Source organism: Ailuropoda melanoleuca, chromosome X (genome assembly GCF_002007445.2).
Source record: "Ailuropoda melanoleuca isolate Jingjing chromosome X, ASM200744v2, whole genome shotgun sequence".
Classification (NCBI taxonomy): Eukaryota; Metazoa; Chordata; class Mammalia; order Carnivora; family Ursidae; genus Ailuropoda; species Ailuropoda melanoleuca.
Genome location: NC_048238.1, coordinates 7,565,238 through 7,584,585, shown reverse-complemented (window position 1 = coordinate 7,584,585; position 19,348 = coordinate 7,565,238). Strand labels below are relative to the sequence as shown.

Here is a 19,348-nt window from a genome sequence, read left to right as displayed (position 1 = left end):
CTAGAGCATAATGCAAATTTCGCGTCTGTTTATGCACAATTTCATCCGGGAGAAACCGAATGCACGCAGAAAATGGCACCAGCCGAACGGAGGCAGGAACACACAAAACGCACGCGGAATGGGCCTCCAATGTCTACCCGTCCACATACGCACTAGCGAGTCTATGTTTGTTAACTGTTTCACACGTGTAAACTAAGCTACTGGGTTTTTAAAAGATTTTATTTATTTATTTGTCAGAGAGAGAGAAAGCACAAGCAGGGGGAGCAGCAGGCAGAGGGAGAAGCAGGCTCCCCGCTGAGCAGGGAGCCTGATGCGGGACTCGATCCCAGGACTCCAGGATCATGACCTGAGCCGAGGGCAGATGCTTAACGGACTGAGCCACCCAGGCGTCCCTGGGCTACTGTTTTTCTAGGTTTCTACCTGTTTCATATGTGTCACTGATGAAGTTTTTGCGTGTTGTGCTCCTAATGCCTCTTGCCCCAGCAGCGCCGTGCTTTGGCCCGTGCGACGCGCACAGCCCTGTGACCTGCAGGGAAGCCCGTGCTGCGCGGGAGCAGAACGGACTCTGCTAAGGCAAGAGGAAGGTGCTGCGGCTGGCTTTTCCCATCCCTGCAGCAATGTGTGAACACAAACCAACAAAAAGTCAGCATGACATGTTCCTTTTTTCTCTCTTTCGTGGAACAGGATAATACCGGGCCCTTCTTTTGACAATCTTTCGATGACTCCAGCCCTTTCCAAGAACTGTCCGGAACAGCAGCGGTGTTGGCAAGTACCACCAAAAAGTGTGGGTCAGGGGAGCAGGCGCCAATGTGGGTCTGCTGCCACAACCGGTCTCATCCTAAACTCAAAATCTCCACTCTAGAAGCACTATTGAGGCACCCGCCTGAAGGATAACTGAACTGCACTGATTACAGTGGTAATATAAGAACTTCTTAAAAAATACATTTATTTGTTTGAGAGAGAGAAAGCAGTGGGAAGGGGCAGAGGGAGAGGGAGAGAGAAAGTCCCAAGCAGACTCCAAGCTAAGTGCAGAGCCCCATGCAGGGCTAGATCTCATGACACTGAGATCGTGACCGGAGCTGAAACCAAGAGTGGGTTGCTTAACCGACTGAGCCACCCAGACACCCCAATATAAGAACTTTTAAACTTATTTCTGGCTAAAATGTTCACTGTCTGGCTTTTGGGGGAACTTGCTCAGTTATCCTTATTCTAGCTAATAGATCCTCCTCGGTTTGAAGTTCCATCTCAAGCATTCCTCTTGATCGATGAGGTCACTTCCCTCACACTTGGGTTACACGAAAGTGCTAAAAAAATCTAAGAACTCTAAACTCACAGGGGAGCATTCACAGTGCATGCCCTGAATGTGCAGTTAAGTTTTTTAAAGACTGCTATTACCCCGTCACCAGAAGAGCAAAACGTAGCAAGGGAGTTCACTCATGAGAGAGCTGACTCATCAGTCAACGTTCCCGAGCAACAAACCTCCGTTACTGTCTTTTTTTCACATTACGTCATAGGTGCACTGACAACTTTCTAAAGTGCCACATTTATATATGTGGTTAATGAGCTCTGATTCCACAGGCTTTAAGAGTTATGCCTGGTTTGCAAAGACAAGAATTTAATCATCTGAGAAGCAAAAGGGCACACACCCTGAATATAGAGCATCAATTCTGAAGCCAGACAGCTGGGTTCAACTTGTAGCTAACCAGCTGTGTGACCTCAGGCAAGTTACTTCACCTCTCTGTGCTTCAGTTTCCTCAACTATCGAGTGAGAAATAGCAGAACCTACTTCACAGGCTCACTCTAAGAACTGAATGAGTTAACAGATACCAAATGTTCGGGACTGTGCTTGGCACCTAAGTGCTACATAAGTGTTTGCTTTTCTTATTATTGGCACAAAAAAAATCAGGTCACCACTCACCTCTGGTATCCCCGAGCCACAGGCGTATGGTGCAAACACACGCACCAGGGAGACGGCCAAAAACGCAAACAGCAATGCCCACAGGATGTACATGAGGTAATTCAGAATGTAAGCACTGGCCCCCTAAACAACACACAAAGAACAAGGAAGAACACATGAGCGTCGCAGAGCTGAGCACCGCCCCCGCCCGCCCCCTCCGCCGGGACAGCAGGAGTTTCCAGGGCTCGGGCAGCTTCTCAGCCGGCCCTGTGTCAACAGAGAGGCCAGTGCTGGTTTACGGAGCCGTTGCTATTGAGACACGGGTACACACCAACCCAGCACCGGGCGTCCCTCCAGGAGCCGTTTACACATGCCCTCCACTGGGGAGAGCTCCGCCTGCATGGATACGGCAGAGGGCACGCGGCTGGTGTCGTCCCCGGCACTAGAGGTTATGAAAGGTGTGACACCGAAAATTCTGGAACATTCGTCTTGTCCCGTCTGCGGTGCACTGGCCTCTCCGGCCTTCGCGAAGGCCACATCCGTGCCTCGGCAAGCAGCAGAACTGTACCTGCGGGTGCTGCTGCTCCGGCGTGGCCCGGACCCGTGGCACCAGTGTCCCCGGGGCACGTGGGCGCAGCGCAGACTCTGGGATCTGCCCCGGGGCTGCCGAGTCAGACGCTCTGGGGGGCGGGGGGGCAGCAAAATGTGTTGCAGCAAGCTCTGCAGGCATTTTTAGAGAGAAAAACACGATCCCTGCCTTCAGAATAATGCTCCGAACCGTTCGTTCCAAATTATCTGACGAATAAAGAATGGATTCTGAAGCAAACACACAGTCTCGGGTCTTTGATGCTGAGGACCTGGGCTACCGGGTGGAGACATTTCTCTCGGCCTCAGCTTCTTGCCATCATCTGGATTAGTCAAGCGAGGAGCAGAGCAAAGCAAGGTCAGGCCACGGATACGGCCACATGTGCGGCTGTTAAATGCAAATCCACGTTCCAGGAGACTGCTCTGGCCTTTACAATCACGTACACTCACACCCTATGCAGGAGAAATCGGACTGAGGAATACATCCCACCCACTTAAAACCGTACTTTTTGAGACTAAAAATAACTTCTCATTCTTGCTAACAGTCATTCTTTGAATCGAAGTATAAATCTTAGAAACGGCTGAAAAGATGGACAGCCATATTTCCCCCAAAAAAAACATATTGCAAGTAGGAGACGAAATAAAATATGGTGCCCAGCCAATTTCACCTGCCCACTCCCATCAACCAAGTAGAGAATTTATTTGGGGAAGTAACGGAGAGCACTGAGAAGGTGTGAGATTTCAAGAACCCTGTCTACTTCTGAGATTGGAAGGAATTAATTTTCAATTCCACTGAGGAAGAGGTTTAGCCAAATGGCCAAGTGCACTCCACATATCCTTCAGCTGTGGTAAGTCCATCAAGAAAAAAAAACACAACTGTGGGGGGGGGTGGGGGGAGAAAAGGAACAATCACATCCATCTTGCAAAGATACATCCTCACACTACCCCTCATGTGAATCTCGTCAACCTAGCTCCCGCCCCCTGGGTTTCTGATCTGTCAATGACCCACAGTCACTGTCATCCCCACTGAGTTCAGTTACAAGTTAACCCTTTTCCCAAATGAAGATTTCTGTACCAATCTGAAGTTCTAAGTGCCGTGAAGGCAAGCGCCCAGTATGGCAGTTCACCGCTACACCCCCTGCACCTGGAACACTCCCATCACAGGAGGCCCAGAAACATCCTCTGCAATTCATCCTTAAAATGCACCAGAAGACGATACCTAAACCACAATGAGATGGCACGTCACAACTGCTCGGATGGCTAGAATCGAATCCAGACAATCACAAGTGCTGACGAGGAGGCAGACCAACGCTAGCCCTCACACGCAGCTGGTGGGGATGGAAAATGGTGAAATTGCTCTGGAACACATTCAGGCAGTTCCTCAAAAGGTTTAACACGGAGTTACCATAGGATCCAGCAATTCCCTAAGTCTAGACCCAAGAGAGATGAAAAATACGCCCACACAAAGACTTGTAAACAAACATTCCAAACAAAATCATTCCTAAGAGCACAAGAGCGGAAGCAGCCCATGTTCCTCAACTACGGAGCGGATAAATGTGGTCTAGCCATACAATGAAATAAGATTCGGCCATAAAAAGGAAGGGAACACCAATTTATCCTGCAACGTGAATGAACCTGAAAAACATGATGCTGAGTGAAAGAAGTGGGATACCAAAGTCCACATAGTGTAGGATTCCACTCAGAGACAGAGCGATCAGAGGTTGCTTAGGGCTGGTGGGCTGGGAGGAATGGGGAGTGGCTGCCAACAGATACTAGGTTTCTTCTGGGATGATGAAGGTGTTCTGAAATTGTATGGTGGGGATGGTAACACAACTCTGTGCATCTCCTAAAAGCCAGCGCGTGGTACACTTTAAATGGGAGACCCATACAGAATGTGAATCATATCTCACTAAAGCTGGTATTGTTTCTCATAAAAAAAGATATCTTCTTTTCTTATTGAAGGTATAAAAAGCAACCCTGCTTCTTCAGCAAAGTGAGCAAACCACTCTCGGTAAGAAAAATAACAAGACTTTTACAAATATCTACATATATCATGCACGTGAATCAGCAGGGAACGCTTTCCCAACTTGTTTGCACATCAGAGCCAGACGAAGCCAAGTCGCACTGGGATCGAGCCAAGGACAGTTATCAGAACAGACACTAGAAGGACAGAACAGACACTGGAAGGAAGCACAGCCATCCAGAGAAGGCCCCGTGGTGTTCCAAAGCGCCTGCGGAATGATGCACGCTCCCAGCCAAGACCCTGCCCAGAAACCCACCTCTGACTGATTCACCAGCAGCTCCGACCATTTCTGCCAGAGGGGACACTTGTCCCTGTCCTCAAAAGTGGTCTCGTTGGAAGTCCAGCAGCACTGCTCGTGGCTGTACCAGAAGGCGGACAGGCAGACCCCCTCCTTCAAGTCGGTCATCCAGTCAACGGCGAGATCGATGACCCCAGCCAGGGTGCCTGGAAGAAACAGCAAGAGCCACTTTAGAGGAGCCCTGCTGTGATAAGGCAGGAGAACACAGGGCCTGGGGCCTGATGCAGGAGCTCGGCGGCCACGCAGGCCGTGCCGAAGGAGGGGACCACGCTGAGGAAGGGCCACGTAGAGGTATCCTGAGCACTTCTGGTGTGGGCAAGGCCTTGCCCAGCCCGATGAGAAACAGGCCAAGGATAGGTGATGCCTGGGTGGCTTAAAACCAGCAGGAGCGACAGACATGCAGGGCTTAAGTCATCACAAGCCACTGGGGCCAAGCAGCTTTCAGAATTCATTCCTTCCAAATTCTAGAAACAGGGTACACAGGCCCTATAAATGAGGTAACCCCTCAGAGGCTTCTGGGGCCTGATGTTGGGATCACACACATTAACATTTTGCAGACAAACCTGACAATTCAGACAAAATGGAGGCATAAGAACTATTAACAGCCTCATCATTTAAGTAAGGTTTTGCCACCAAATGGGAACCAAATTTGGAAAATCCTACTTGTTATAACTTTCTGGATTTTTAAAATCATGGATAAGGGACTGTGGATCTATATAAAAAGAAAACTACTTTAAAGGCCAACAGAGGTGAGATAAATTGGAGTGTGCAGTGGGCCACAGAAGGCTACCTTGGATCTCTTTCTAGAATAACCCATTCCAGAGTCTTTTACGGAGGCAGGGAATACTTTCAGGCTACTAAATTTTTCAAACTTTTACCGGATCTTTATAACAATATCAACTCCCCACCTGCATCCGCACGCGTGCATCAAGGTTCACCCTTCCCTGCTCACCTGTTACGTCGAAAGCTGCCCACTGTTCTTAGGAGAACACCTGAATCCTTAGCAGGTGGCAAACTCAAACAGCTGGCCCCTCATACCTTTTCCGCCTCATTTCTTTCCATCACTAATGCGCCCTCCCACCCCGTCCTGCCCACACCATGCTCCTGGAGCACACCAGGCTCTCCTCTCTACACCACCTCAATCAGCACTGTCCTTCCCAGACCCGGCAATCTCCTAGTTATCTTCCAGATTCAATAGTTACATCACCTCCTCCGGGAAGCCATTCCCGATTTCCTGTCTGGGCTAGATGTGTCTCCCAGGCATTCCCCCATCATCATACCTCTCATATCCTAACCACACAAGTGTGTATGTGTGTGTACAGTGTCTAGTCCATAAGTTGGGGGGGAGATTCTGCTGTGTGGTTTGCACGCCAAGGTAGGGGCGACGCTCCACGTCGAACCCCGGACACATGAAGCCGCGTGAAGAAGCTGATCACAAGACTACATACTGTAGGACTGCAGTTAACGAAACGTCCACAACAGGCAAATATGTAGGGACACCGAGTGAGATGAGCGGCCTCCTGGGGCTGGGAGGCGGCTGGGGGCAGCGGGGCTTGACAGCTAAGGGGGATGGGGGATCTTTGGGGGCTGATGAGAAGGTTCCAAAGTGGATGAGCGGATGGTTTTCCGACTCTGAATATGCTAGAAAGCGCTGCACCGTACAGTTTGACGGGGTGAATTACATCTTAATAAAGCTTTTACTCACACACACACACACACACACACACACACACCCCGGGGCGAGGGGGTCGAGGCTGAGAGAGAGAGGGGACTTTGAGGAAAGGTGGTCAGGGAACGCCTCAAGCGTGAGAAGACATTTGAACAAAGACCTACAGAAGGCGAGGGAGGGGTCCTGTGCATATCCAAGGGCGACACCACTGATCAGCCCGGATTTTGCTGCTCTTCGTTCCCTTGCAATCACCTTGTCCCTCATCCTGACGGGGCCGCTCGGCTTCGTTCGGTGGAATAACAGCGACACCCAGTGGGAACTCCCGGTAAACGCCCCGCACAGGAGCCGCTGCTCGGGCCTCCCCACCGTGGGAGTCAAATACAAGGCCCAGGGCGCCGCTGAGGACGGAGGACCGGCCAGGCAGGGGGACCCCGGGGTCCTCCCCACTGTCAGAACCACTGGGGAAGAGAAAAGTGAAGCGGACACAACTTGCCAGCTTTCCCTCGGAGGCACACTTTGGCCACCCTCACTGTCCACGTCCTCCCCGTCTCGCCTTCCTCCTGCCTCCGTCTGCTGGGGTGTCCGCAGAGCGCCCTTGGGCGGGCGGTGCTCAACCCCGGCTGCGCATACAGTCACAGGTGGAGGAGGCTGGGAGGAAGGAGGGGGGCTTTACCCAAGGCTAGGGCACCATCTCCAGGGATACTACTGACTTGGGGCCCAGGCAGCAACATTGTTTGCTTTCATACCCTGGGTGATTCTTCCTGAAAGAACTGGTGGAAATTGGGTTGTCAGGGAAACCAACTGGTCAATATCAGGTTGTTAAAGGGAGCCCAATCGGGCTCTTCCGTCAGCCACTAAATCCATGCTGTGCTGTCTTCTCTGTCAAGACGCTAGAACATCTATTCTGGATTTCATTTCCTCTATTTATTTCTCCTGCCTAGAAGCCAAGAACAATGATACGGTATACAGTTTCACCAATCTATTCTAAATAAAGACATCCACATTCACAGCAAATTCCTACCCTGCCCGCTTTCAAAGGTGTTCATGGAAGCAGTCAAACAAATTGGTGGCGAAACACTGTATAGCCACGAAGTCGAATTCCCTGCCAACGCTGCTGCCGGTCTATACCGCGGCTGCCCCTGGGAACGGAAGGCAGAACAGCCACCGTGACTAGAGGAAAAGGATCCCCCTTCATTCAGCACGCCTCTTGGCTCTGGAGTGTGGGCCGGCTGAGGCCGAGGGAGGCCCTCCCTGGCAACCAAGCCCCTCCCGCAACTGTGTATGGAATAAATGAAAGAATTGTCCAGAAGTCAAAATCCTCTGTAATCACACAATTTGTATCTATGCCCTGTTAGCATTCTGTCTTTCTTAGAACATTTACTATATTCTGCCTCTATTACAGTCTTTCGCTGATCAATCCTATAACCATAACTCTTCTGTTATTACAGGTAAGTGATTTTTATTAAGGTAAGTGATTTTTATTAAGGGAATCGCTTTTAGCGTGCTCAGATTTTTTTATTTTTAGACATTAGCCTTCAGAGCCTCCTAAAAGGAAATATGTCCCGGGACAAGAATTGCCAAGGAGAGCTGGTACATTTGATATTAAAAGGGCAGGTTTCCCCTCCAGATACTCCTCCATTCACTCTGGAAACATCGACTGCTTGCAAGCATGGTGCTGGGATTATAAAAATGAAGGACGCAGAGTCCTTGAGGGTCAGAACAACGTACGGGTAGGAGGTATTTGCCCCGGGCCCGCCTCAAGCACCGCGGGTGTCTCCGATTATTCTCCGAGTATCCCAGGATGTGTACAACTCACTGCGGGGCCTGCCAGTATTAGTAAAACACACTCTTACACGGCGCTTTCTTATTCGAGATCAAAGTTTCCCCATACTTGCTTGCCGTCTACACAAGCAAGGACTACAGAATGCAAACTATGTGCTTTCGATAAAATCCAGGATGGCCATAAACCTGTGTGCTGTGCAGAAACGGCCGGCCGGCTCTCTAATTACAGCTTTTTTCCAATGACTGCATTTGGGCCCGTGCCTTGGGGTCTTGCCTGATTGATGTTTTATGTTAAATGTGTGGTCATGTAGTTTGCTCTGAGGTATTTCAAGTAATAAATCCCTTGCACGGGGTAAAAGGGAACCGGTCCATCTCGGAACACTAGCCCGAGCAGGAAGAGCTGGTGCTCTGGGCTCGGCGCCTCCGGCTCCGGCCCGGGGGGCTGCCGCACGTCTCTCCACGTACCCGCCAGCAGGCCGATAAGCAGCATCACCACCCAGCCTGACCAGGCATCCAGCAAACTCTTGATGAACTCCCATATGGACTCCTTGCTTTTGCTGGTTATCTAGAAACAGAAAGACATAGTAGTTGATTCTGGGTACATTTTCCAATTCACGCTTCCTTCCCTGAAACGGTTTCCTCCGGGAAACGGGGTGAGTGAGAAAATGAATGTAAGCGACCAAACTGTCACTTGCGTCACCTTCCCACTACCTGGCACGATGGCAAAATGGGTTTTCGGGTTCACACACAGTTGAAGAGATGCCATCATAGCCGCCACAGACTTAGAATCCCCCCCCCCAAATTCACTTAATTAAAAAACTTCCTAAGTGTGATTTGAACTTTGATGACTCAGAAGCCATTCTGAAAGGAGACAGCCATTCGCTGTCACCATTTTCAATAAGAATTACCACTTTACCCCTCACCTTACAGTCTGCTAACAAAAGCAGCTCCTCAACAAAGAGTTCATTTCCTTCTCTGGTTTTCCAGGTCAAATGTCAACAGCAAGAACTCTGAATTAGCGCGGCCCACCTTCAGCAGGCGGATGAAGCGTCTAAGCACACTGTGCCCTCTCCTCCCGACCGTGCTCTGAGACGCCCTTCCTCTCAGGGCCCCTCAGAACATTCTCGAAAGATTTTCGACTCTGCCGGTCAGCCGTGAATGCATGCGGCTGCGGGCAACTTTCCTCACCGGAGCAGGTGCCAAGCTGGCGGGGCCCGAGCTCCAGAGTCCGGCACCCTCCGCTCCGGGCCGAAGGCTGCCCCCTCTGCCACGTCCCTCCACACCGGACCCAGGAGGCTGGCTCATCTTCTGGACTCCACCTCACTCCCTACGGACGTCTCTGCTCCCTTTTCCCGCCAACTTGCGTGCCATGATGGGACCCAGCGGCGCTCCGATGTCACCCCCGTCCGGCTCGGAAGGTGCCCTCCCCGAGGCCGCCGGCAGTGCCCACGCTGCGGGGCTGCCTCCTACTTCACCTCTCCGTGGAAAGTGAGCTGGCTGGCGGCCCCGTCCTCGCCACTCTCTCCTCCTCGCGCCCGGGACCACTTTGCTGGTCCCCCTCCTTCACCTCTCCCGCCTCTCCCAGCTGTCGGCCACAGGCGCCCCGCCGACCCACGGCACCCACTAAATTATCTTGGCAGGGCCAGGAGTTCTGACTCCCTCCTTACTGTTCCCTCCACACATCGGGGCCACCTCGGCCGCTTCTAAAGCTTCGGGGCCCACTCACACGCCGGGGCCCCCTCCTTCTGCACCGCAGCCCTGACCTCGCCCTTGAACTACGGAGTTCTCGCCACCTGCCAACCGCCCCCAGCCACAGCCTGGGTCAACAGCTCAAACTCAAAGTGGCTGACACAGAACTCACTGGCCTCCCCCATCAAATCTGTTGCTCCCCTTTCCTTCCTTCTTGCCAACAAGGCCATCACCCCCTGCTACCCGCGGCCACGGCCTCATCCTGGACTCCCCTCCCTGCCTATCCCCAGTACCCCCCCCCAACCACCAAATTCTGTCAGGGGCTCCTCTGAATAACCCCTGACCCTGAGCCTCTCCGCATGTGCACTTCGCTGCCTTTTGTCAGACCTTCTTCCTCCTTCTCCTGAACTGATTTCCAAGCTTCCTGTTTCTCCCTCGGCGGTGCATCTTTCTTGTATTCTGTGACCATGAAGATGAAACCCAAACACGTCTTCATGGCCTACTTGGCCATTTCCGGTGTGGCCATCTGCCCGCGTCCACCCCTTCTGCGGACCCTTCCCTGGGCCGCAGAGCTCCTGAACCACCTAGCATTCCGTGTTCTCTCATGCCTCTGTGACTTCAGAAAGGGGCCCCTCCTGATTTTAGAATCTTTTCCCCTTTCTTCGCCTAGCAAACTCCTAGTCAACCTTCAAGGCCCAACTGAAATGTCACCGTCTCTAAAAAACCCTAGCCTAACCGTCCCTCCTGAATGATCCCACAGCACGTGATACCCAACTTCATGGTGGCCACTAAAATATAGTCTGATCGCCAACTAGCTGCCGGCACTGTGCTATGTGCTTTCATACACATGCAACTCGCTCAATCTTTAGATATAGTGACCTCCAGCCTTGTAGAGGAGAAACCAGGGTCTAAAAATGGCGCCCCAAAAGTCACCCAGCCTAAGGGCGTCAAGGGCAGGATGTACCGGATTTGTCTGGTTCTGGAGTCTCATTGCCCTCCACACCATACCTCTGTATGACACAGCCTCCCACCCAAAGCGGGTGGTCTAGTAATTCCCTGTCCCCACCTCTGCCTCTCTCGCTAGCCCTTCTCTTCTTCAGAATCTCGTCCAGTACGTGACATGTGACTTAACCCTACCTCAGTAACTGTCCCACAAAAGCACAGCCCAGCCACTTGAAGGGAGCCCCTTTGACATGTCTTTATGAAAGCCACCTACCTTTCTGTGTCTGTCGGTGTCCCGGGACTTTTCCCGTAACCAGTCAATGGTGTGGAAGTCCTCATACGTCCCCACATCAGGGAATGGCTCATCGAGGAAATCCATCAGGTTCCCAGAGCCACTCATCGCTCCTGCATTGACCATGCTAGTTACACCTGGGAGAGGAAGCCTGGGATTAAAACCATCGCTCAGGACATCTGCAAGACACAGCAGAACCAGCCACACGTAGTATTTTCTTACGCAAGAAAGAATCGCTTCCGCAAGGCACCTGTGCTGTAACGAAATGTATATACGGTCTGCCTTCGTCCCTGTAGGCTGCAGTAACAGACTGGGCCGCTTAGAAACAACAGAAAGGTGTTTCTCACAGTCCTGGAGACTGGAAGTCCAAGATCAAGGAGCTGCAGGGTCGGTGTCCGGTGAAGCCCCTTATCCTGGTTCACAGGCAGCCATCTCGTCACCATGTCTTCAAATGCTGGAAACAACAGTGGAGCTCCCCAGGGTCTAAGAACACTAATCCCATCGACGGGGGCTCAGCTCTCATGGCCTGATCACGGCCCAAGGGCCGCACCTCCTAACACCATCCCATCGACGGTTAGGTTCCAACACATGAATTTTTAGGGGGACACCAACCTTCGGGCTGTAGCACAGTCAAGTTTTGTTATTTGCAGCCATTACGTTCTACAAAGTCACCACGAACACCGAATTAGTACTGAAGCGAGGCCCCTAAGTGATATATATGGCTGGGTTCCTACAAGCCTCTGGTCAGGTTGTTATAAACTGGTCAATACACAACGCTGCTTTTTGTGTTTCTGTTTAAAGACATCTTCTTGAATATATACCGCTGATTCATCAGCAGTGACGTCCCGGCTGCAGCTCACACCCAAATGGAGCTTATCCGACAAACGGCTTCTCTCCGCAAGGCGCACTGCAGCCTTCTGGCGCGTGGAAACCACACGCATTTCTGGAAAACCTCAAGTTCTGCAAAAGCAAGGCGTCAAAACGAGAGGGCTCGGGGGGCCAACAGGGCCGAGGCACACCACTCCAAATCCAGTCACTGCAACCGAACCAATAATTGGTTCTCTTGTGAGAGAAAGTATACCACTCAGGCAGGCAGCCCACGTGTCATCAGGGCAGATACTCAAACCGTACAGCAACAGCAGAGTGAAATGCTGGCCCGGCACGAACTCACTGGTGGAAGCCAAGGCAATCTGCAGAGAGCAGTGGCCCCGTATAGGGGGTGCGGGGTGGAGGTGGGGGAGCCTCCTGGAGATGGATAAGGCAAGAGGACAGCCTGCCACATGACCCATGCTATGATCTGAACATGTGTGTGCCCCAGAAATTCGTATGCTGAAATCCCATCCCCCAGTGTGACGGTGTTAGGAGGTGGGGCCTTTGGGCGGTGACCAAGTGAGGGGGACAAAGCCCTCAAGAATGCAGTTAGTGCCCTTATAAAAGAGACCCCAGACAGCTCCCTCACCCCTCCCATCGTGTGAGGACACAACGAGAACTCTCTGAAGGAGAAGAGGGCCCTGACACAACCGTGCTGGCCCCCCGGTGTCCGACTGCCAGCCTCCGGAACTGTGAGAAACGAATGTCTATTGCATAGAAGCCCCCCAGTCTGCGGGGTTTGATCACAGCAGTGCAAACAGACTAAGACAAGCCAAGAGCCATGCCCGCTGGCAGCGCACCGCCCTGGGCGAGGAAGCTGTGGATACAGACGCTCACTTTTAATTTTTCTTAAAATACAGTCAAAAGCGCTCCTGCTGCCAGGACAGTAGCCAAGCTGAGTGTTTCTCCTTTCCCTGCCTAAGATAACAATTCCACTCCCACTCTCCTGGCTCCCTGGGTCTGGAAAACAACCGCAAATAAACCAAGACACCTTCCATGTTTTACCACCATCAGAGCCTGATTTACAGATCACACAGGAGCTGATTTGAGACACAGAAAACGCTTTGCAGCAGGACCAATGCTCCCCACCCGTTAGCAGGGGAAAAAAAATACACTCCCACAAAGACAAGAGGTTGGAATAAGCACTAAATAAAAATTACTTTGGCAAAGAGCATGGAAATTTGAATTATAGGACGAGGACCACAAAAGTGCTGGAGTTGATGCTTAAAGAGGTGAAGGGTACTTATAAACATATTTGAGCATAGACTTCTCTCCTTGCTTTATGTATTTTTATATCTGTAGGACTCAACCACGACCTGATGAAACTGCATTTTAATCAAATTGAAAAGTCACTATGGGCAAAGTGGGCTAATCACCTTACAAGCAATAAAGTGGCGATACTGAGTGATTTATTGACCGTCTGTGTAACTCGGCTGCTTTAAAACTTTAAAAGTTTGAGGTCTGAGCCATGCCAAGCTGAAAACTATACCCGTTGATGAGTACCCAGGGAAGAATCATGTTGCATAAGTCAGTAGCAACCAATAATAAAAGGGAAGGAGTAAAATTAGAAAGCAAAGATTTCGTTCTCATTTCTACAAAAACAAGGTGGTAATAGCTTTGTATTATACGTGGCACAGAAAATCTCTGATGGGAAAAATAAGGGAGCTGACTGTTGACCCGCAATGGGGAGCCCTTGTGAGAAAAATGAAGCCAACAGATAGAAGAACAACAGAGATTTGGACATTCTACAAAAAGGGGGTTTGCATTACCTGAAATTTAACCAAATCTCTAGTCAAGCAAACAACTCCAGGCCAACAATGGTTGAACCAAAAAGTCACTCTCGAGAGCAGTTAACATCTTTAAACTCTGATGGAACATGTCATGGTCATGACAACTAGGCACATATTGGTAAAGAAAAACAAACATGATCTAATTTGATCTAATCAGGGGCTTCCCTGGGAGCCCAGAAGGAGGTGCCGAGGTAGCTTCTGACGCTGGGATTAAGAAAGACAGGAGGGCCCGGGAGAAGTGTAAGAAGAGGGAATCCAGGTTAGAAAAATGGAAAGAGTTCAATCCGGAATCCATCTGGGAGATGTGGATGGATAAGGATTGAGAACCCAGCCACACATGGGAGCGACAAGGAGTGCAGTCCAAGAACTTGCTAACTGAGCAATAACCTTAAGCCGGAGAAGTTCATTATGGCGCCAGGAACAAGGTCAGATGGATACAAACAGTCATTTGTACCTCAGTGAGGAGCTCTTGCTCCTCTCATCTCTTTTTATTTCTTCTCTCCAATAAGACCACTTCTGCTGACAGATGACACCCATGCTTATGGCCTCAAGGCCTTGGTTTCAGGAAGGACAACATCCTAGAACCTGCATCTGAGATCCCTGCTTGGTCTGGATCGTCTAGGTCAGGGCTCAGCACACTGCAGCTTGTGGGGCCAAATCTGGCCTGATGCCTGGTTTTGTAAATAAAGTTTTAGTAGCACACAAGCCACGCCCAGGCATTTATATATTGTCTGTGGCTGCTTCCGTGTTACGAGAGCAGAGTTGAGGAGTTGTGACGAAGACTATATGGCCCACAAAGCCTGAGACATTTACTATTCTGACCATTTACAGAAAACATTTGCTGATCCCTGATCTATGCAGTGGACTGATGGCAAACATGGCCATATTCTCTACCCCTCCCTGGATCCACCACATTCGCAATGGGACTTCCTGGGTCGTCCTCATCACGAGGCGGGGTCTATTTCTCCACCTGCTGAATCTGGACTGGCCTGTGACACGCAGAAGTGACTAGCACGCGTGTGCCACTCTAGATCCCAAGAGGCGATGCAGCCTCTGCTGTTTTGGGGGTGGTTTTTGGTTTGAGTTTTGGTTTTTTGGGGCCTCTGCCTCTGCCATGAGAAGAAGCCCAGACTAGAACGCTGGAAGGTGAGAGCCCGCATGGACTCGAGCTGCGTCAGCTGAGCTGAGGCCATCCTAGATCACCTAGGCCCAGCCAAGCACAGATTTCTGAGTGAGCCCAGCCAAGGTCAGCTGCGTTTGGCCCAATCACATCACCCAGCCCAACCACAGACCATGAGAAAAATAACTGGTTATTGTCTCAAGTCATTGGGTTTTTTGAAGGGGTTGTCATCGCCCTGGAGGGAGAGGAGTTACGAAGACAGATACGCTAGCTGTGGCATCGCAGACTTCCAGGGAGGCGGACAGGAACAACGACAGAGGGTAAAACTGCCAACAGAGATGGGACGGAATGAAATTTCATGCTGGAGGCACCTGGCCTGACAAAATAGCATCTATCCCACCCAACCATATTTACCCACAAAGCGACTTTGGAAGACACACGGTGCACCTAGATCTTTTATCCAGTCCTTTCAGGCAAGAAAGTATAGGTTTAGGGCACCTGGGTGGCACAGCGGTTAAGCGTCTGCCTTCGGCTCAGGGCGTGATCCCGGCGTTATGGGATCGAGCCCCACGTCAGGCTCCTCCGCTGTGAGCCTGCTTCTTCCTCTCCCTCTCCCCCTGCTTGCGTTCCCTCTCTCGCTGGCTGTTTCTATCTCTGTCGAATAAATAAATAAAATCTTTAAAAAAAAAAAAGTATAGGTTTGCTCTTGTAGTCTGACGACTCCAAGGGGCTGGGGTCCAAGTGTTCACCAGCAGATGATAACAACAGACCCTGTCCAGTAAAATTCACTTCACCCAGGGCCCAGTGAGCGCGGCGTGCGTTAGCTGTGATGGCATCAGTAACGTGATTTAGGACTTTGATATTGAAATAACTCTGGATGGGTTGGTCCTCCCTCAAAACAGGGATCCGTACCATTTAAAGGAAATCTGGACTTCACATAGTCAGGATATCGGCAATAACAAAACAATGCCTAGAAGATGAACGCAGGTGGGAACTCACCCAGACCAAGATAAAGGAGGACAGGTCCTAAGTAGGACCAAGGCCGCACTGAACGCCGAGCACCGCAGGCTAGGCTGGAGGGTCGGCAGCATGCCAGGTAGAAACCCATTCGTCTGAGTGTGCGCTGGCCTCTACCTAGAACAGCTTCCCTGTCCTCTGATGGGAAAGTTTCTATTCACCCTCCAGAATTCTGTTCTGTTTCACTCTGTGACACGTGCATTAATTTCCCCAGAGAGAGATGGGGGCTTCCTCCTTGGCAATCCAAAGCATTCTCTTTTTTTCTCGTGTTTTTAAACGGCTGGTACTTAACAAGATAGTAGCACAAGGTCCGCCCTCTGAACAGACTGTAAGGGTACAGCACCGCGTGCAGAAGCTCGTACAGCGGACCTCGGGTATTCTTCCTTTTCCGTCACTGAGATTTTACACCGAACCACGATTCCCCATTTCCGCTCCCCACAGCCCCCAGCAACCACGGCTACCTTCTGCTTCTAGGAGTTCGACCCCTTGAGATGCGTCATAAATGAAATGATGCGGGATTTGTCTTTCTGTGACAGGCTTATTTCACTCAGGGTAACGTCCTTCAGGTCGCTCCGCGTTGCCGCCTATGGCAGGACTTCATTTCAGAGGCAGTGTACGTACACGTCCCATTTGCTTCGTCCACTCATCGGCTGATGGGCATGCCGGTGGCCTACTCGTCTCTGTCCTTCTCCCAGTGGATCACGATGCTTCTGTCTAGGTAAGGGGCACAGGTCTGCTGGTAGCTCTGGTACCCCGGACAGGGGTCTGGGAGGTAGCAGCCCAATAACGCCCGTGGTATAAAGCAAGGGCTTGCAACTCCCAGCCCGCAGGCCAAATGCAGCCCACTGCCGATTTTTGTAAATCAACTGCGAGGGGCACGCGGCCACATGCCTTCGATCACACCGGGGCTAGGGCTGCCTGGCGCTCCCACCACCCAGTGCAGGGATGGCGACACGGGCCGGAAGGCCACATCTCGGAAAATCTTGCCCATCCACCCCTCACAGGAAGCACGAGCTAAGCCCTGAATGGCAGCTAAGTCACCGCAAGGGGACGGGCAGGGAAAAGGGGGCAAGGACAGGAGCAGTCTCCACCGTGCCCGCTCTGCTGGCCGATCTCCACGCACTCATCCCCGTGGCAACTGGCCTCCACCACTCATCGGAGGCTCTAGGTCTTTCTGTCTGAGCTCTGCGTTTCTACTCTATCTGCCCCAGTCCTCTGGGAATTAGCTAACAGAGAAGTGGGCAAATAAGAGAACGTGGTTGGATTTGGGAGCGGAATACTGGCAGGCTCTGAGGGCACCTGGCCACCGCCAGGCTGAGAGAGGGGACGGGTGAAAGGTCGTCAGCAGTGGCTATAAAGCGTGATGGCAGCACAACGTGTGATGGCTCCTCGTGGGAAAGCACCCAAACGCCCATCCACAGGAGAGCGGAGAAATACACCAGCCTGTAGACCCACAGTGGAATACTGTGGAACAGGAGCTGGCAAAGTGCATCATCGCGTGGGCCAAACCCAGCTCACCGCCTGCGTCTGCATGGCTCACGGGCTAAGAATGGAAGACAAAAGCTGGAAATGAAAGATCCCGTTTATATAAAGTTCACAGGCAAGCAACATTAATCTGTGGTGTGAGGGTACGGATAGTGGTTACCTTTAGGGGTGAGGTAGGGCCTAGAAGGGGCCACAAAGGGCTTCTGGGGGCCAGTCACATTCTGTTCCCTGATCTGGGTACTGGTTACGGAGGTGAGCTCCCTTCGCGAAAATTCATGGAGGTGCACGCTTGTGATTTTTGCATTTGTATAAATAGATATTTACTTCCATAAAAAGCTCAGTTAAGAAAAGTGATTTCAGTCTGGCAGCACCTCAAAAGGTTAAACATAGAGTTTCCACGTGACCCAGCAATTCCACTCCCAGGCTTAGACCCAAGGGAACTGAAAACATGTCCACACAAAGACACAATGATAGCATTATTCCCACTAGCCAAAAGGTGAAAAGCACCCAAATGCCAGCAACTGATGAACGGGCTAGACCCCGGAACTGCAACTAAAGGACCCCACTAGCAACATTTCAACTTGGAAGCTTTGGGAAAACTGAAAAGGTAGTTTCTAACACTAACACATACACACGCACGTGCACACACACACACTGTGAGGTTTCTAGGATACCCTACAATCAGAAGTTTCTCCAACTAATTAGCTATCCTAATGCTTCAAATGGCTTTGGCTCGTGAATAAAGATACAATCACACCATAGCTCTAACATCTAACAAAGTGTTAGAGCTAGAAGTTACCTATAATCACAAGATAATGCAAAAAGCACAGGACCCCAGGAAGAAAGGATCTGAGAGTATGGAGCTCAGAGCCAGACCTTGGTTAGATGGCACCTAAAATCAAAAATACTCAGAAAAGCTTCGTTTCTTACAGTTTTTCCAAAAGCTCCAAAAGTCATTGCAAGCAGCCACGATGAAGTCCCTTTTCTTGCAGCCCTCTGTGGGGCCGCTAGTCTAACGGCCATCAGGCTGGGGACTCCTGGTCGCAGAGGATGCTCCAGGACACTCGTGCGGGGACTGCCTCCTCCTTCCCCCAGCTCTCTTCAACGTGTGAGTCCCACCCCCACTCAAAGAGAAGGCAGGACCCCTTCCCCACCCTGCCCTGCCTCACCTGCTGTCCTTTCCTCGGCCTCCTGTAGTCGGAAATGCTGCCTCAGGTCCCGGAAACCTCCTAACTCCAGAGCCCACGGCGCTGGCTCTCTGCCCTGAGCAACTGCAGGGCCATCCCCTCTCTGACCCATGGTCACGCCTCTGTCACCTTCGGTGGCTTCTCTTCTGCCCCCACACTCTGACTCAAGGGCTTCCCAGAATGTGCTGGAAGTAGACGAGTTACCTCAGGGCAAGGCCTGCGTTAATGTGATCATCGCGCGACCAGGCAACCTCACTCCTTCCTGATCTCGTTTCTCGGCTGCGGGCAGCCGGGCCCGCTCCTTACCCGCACTCAGGTTCTCTGACGGGGGGAGGGAACCAGCAGCTGAAGCTGAACGAAGATACCCCCCCACCCGGCTGCTTTTATTGTGACCTGGGATCTCTTGCACACAACACCACGACACACTTAAGGAATGTAATCCAATACAAAGGCATTGCTGGCTTCAGATTACACAACAGGGCACGGTTCTCTTAATTCGCTCACGTGGACGGAGCAAGAAAAGGGTTTCTGCCATGACATCTGAGGCCGTAGCATGCATCTGTTTATCTGCCATTTCTGCTGCTCTGAATTCAAAGATTAAAAGAGGAAGTTTAAAATATAACAAAGGGGGGCGCCTGGGTGGCTCAGTCGGTTAAGCGTCCGACTGGTGATGTTGGCTCAGGTCATGATCTCAAGGTCCTG

At 51.3% G+C, this 19,348-nt stretch overlaps 1 protein-coding gene across 4 annotated transcripts in view; it reads right to left on the bottom strand.

Annotated features, from left to right (window-relative positions):
• Positions 1 to 19,348, bottom strand: part of CLCN4 (chloride voltage-gated channel 4) — a 67,230-nt gene that overhangs the window by 30,147 nt on the left and 17,735 nt on the right. For 3 of the 4 annotated variants that reach the window (XM_034649394.1, XM_034649395.1, XM_034649396.1), the window contains exons 3-6: positions 11,160 to 11,328; positions 8,720 to 8,819; positions 4,762 to 4,949; positions 1,919 to 2,041 (exon numbers count right to left, since the gene is read on the bottom strand). In XM_034649394.1, coding sequence (XP_034505285.1) covers positions 1,919 to 2,041; positions 4,762 to 4,949; positions 8,720 to 8,819; positions 11,160 to 11,328 — 580 coding nt within the window. The remainder of the gene's footprint in view (positions 1 to 1,918; positions 2,042 to 4,761; positions 4,950 to 8,719; positions 8,820 to 11,159; positions 11,329 to 19,348) is intronic. The other variant, XM_002915067.4, reaches the window with a different exon arrangement.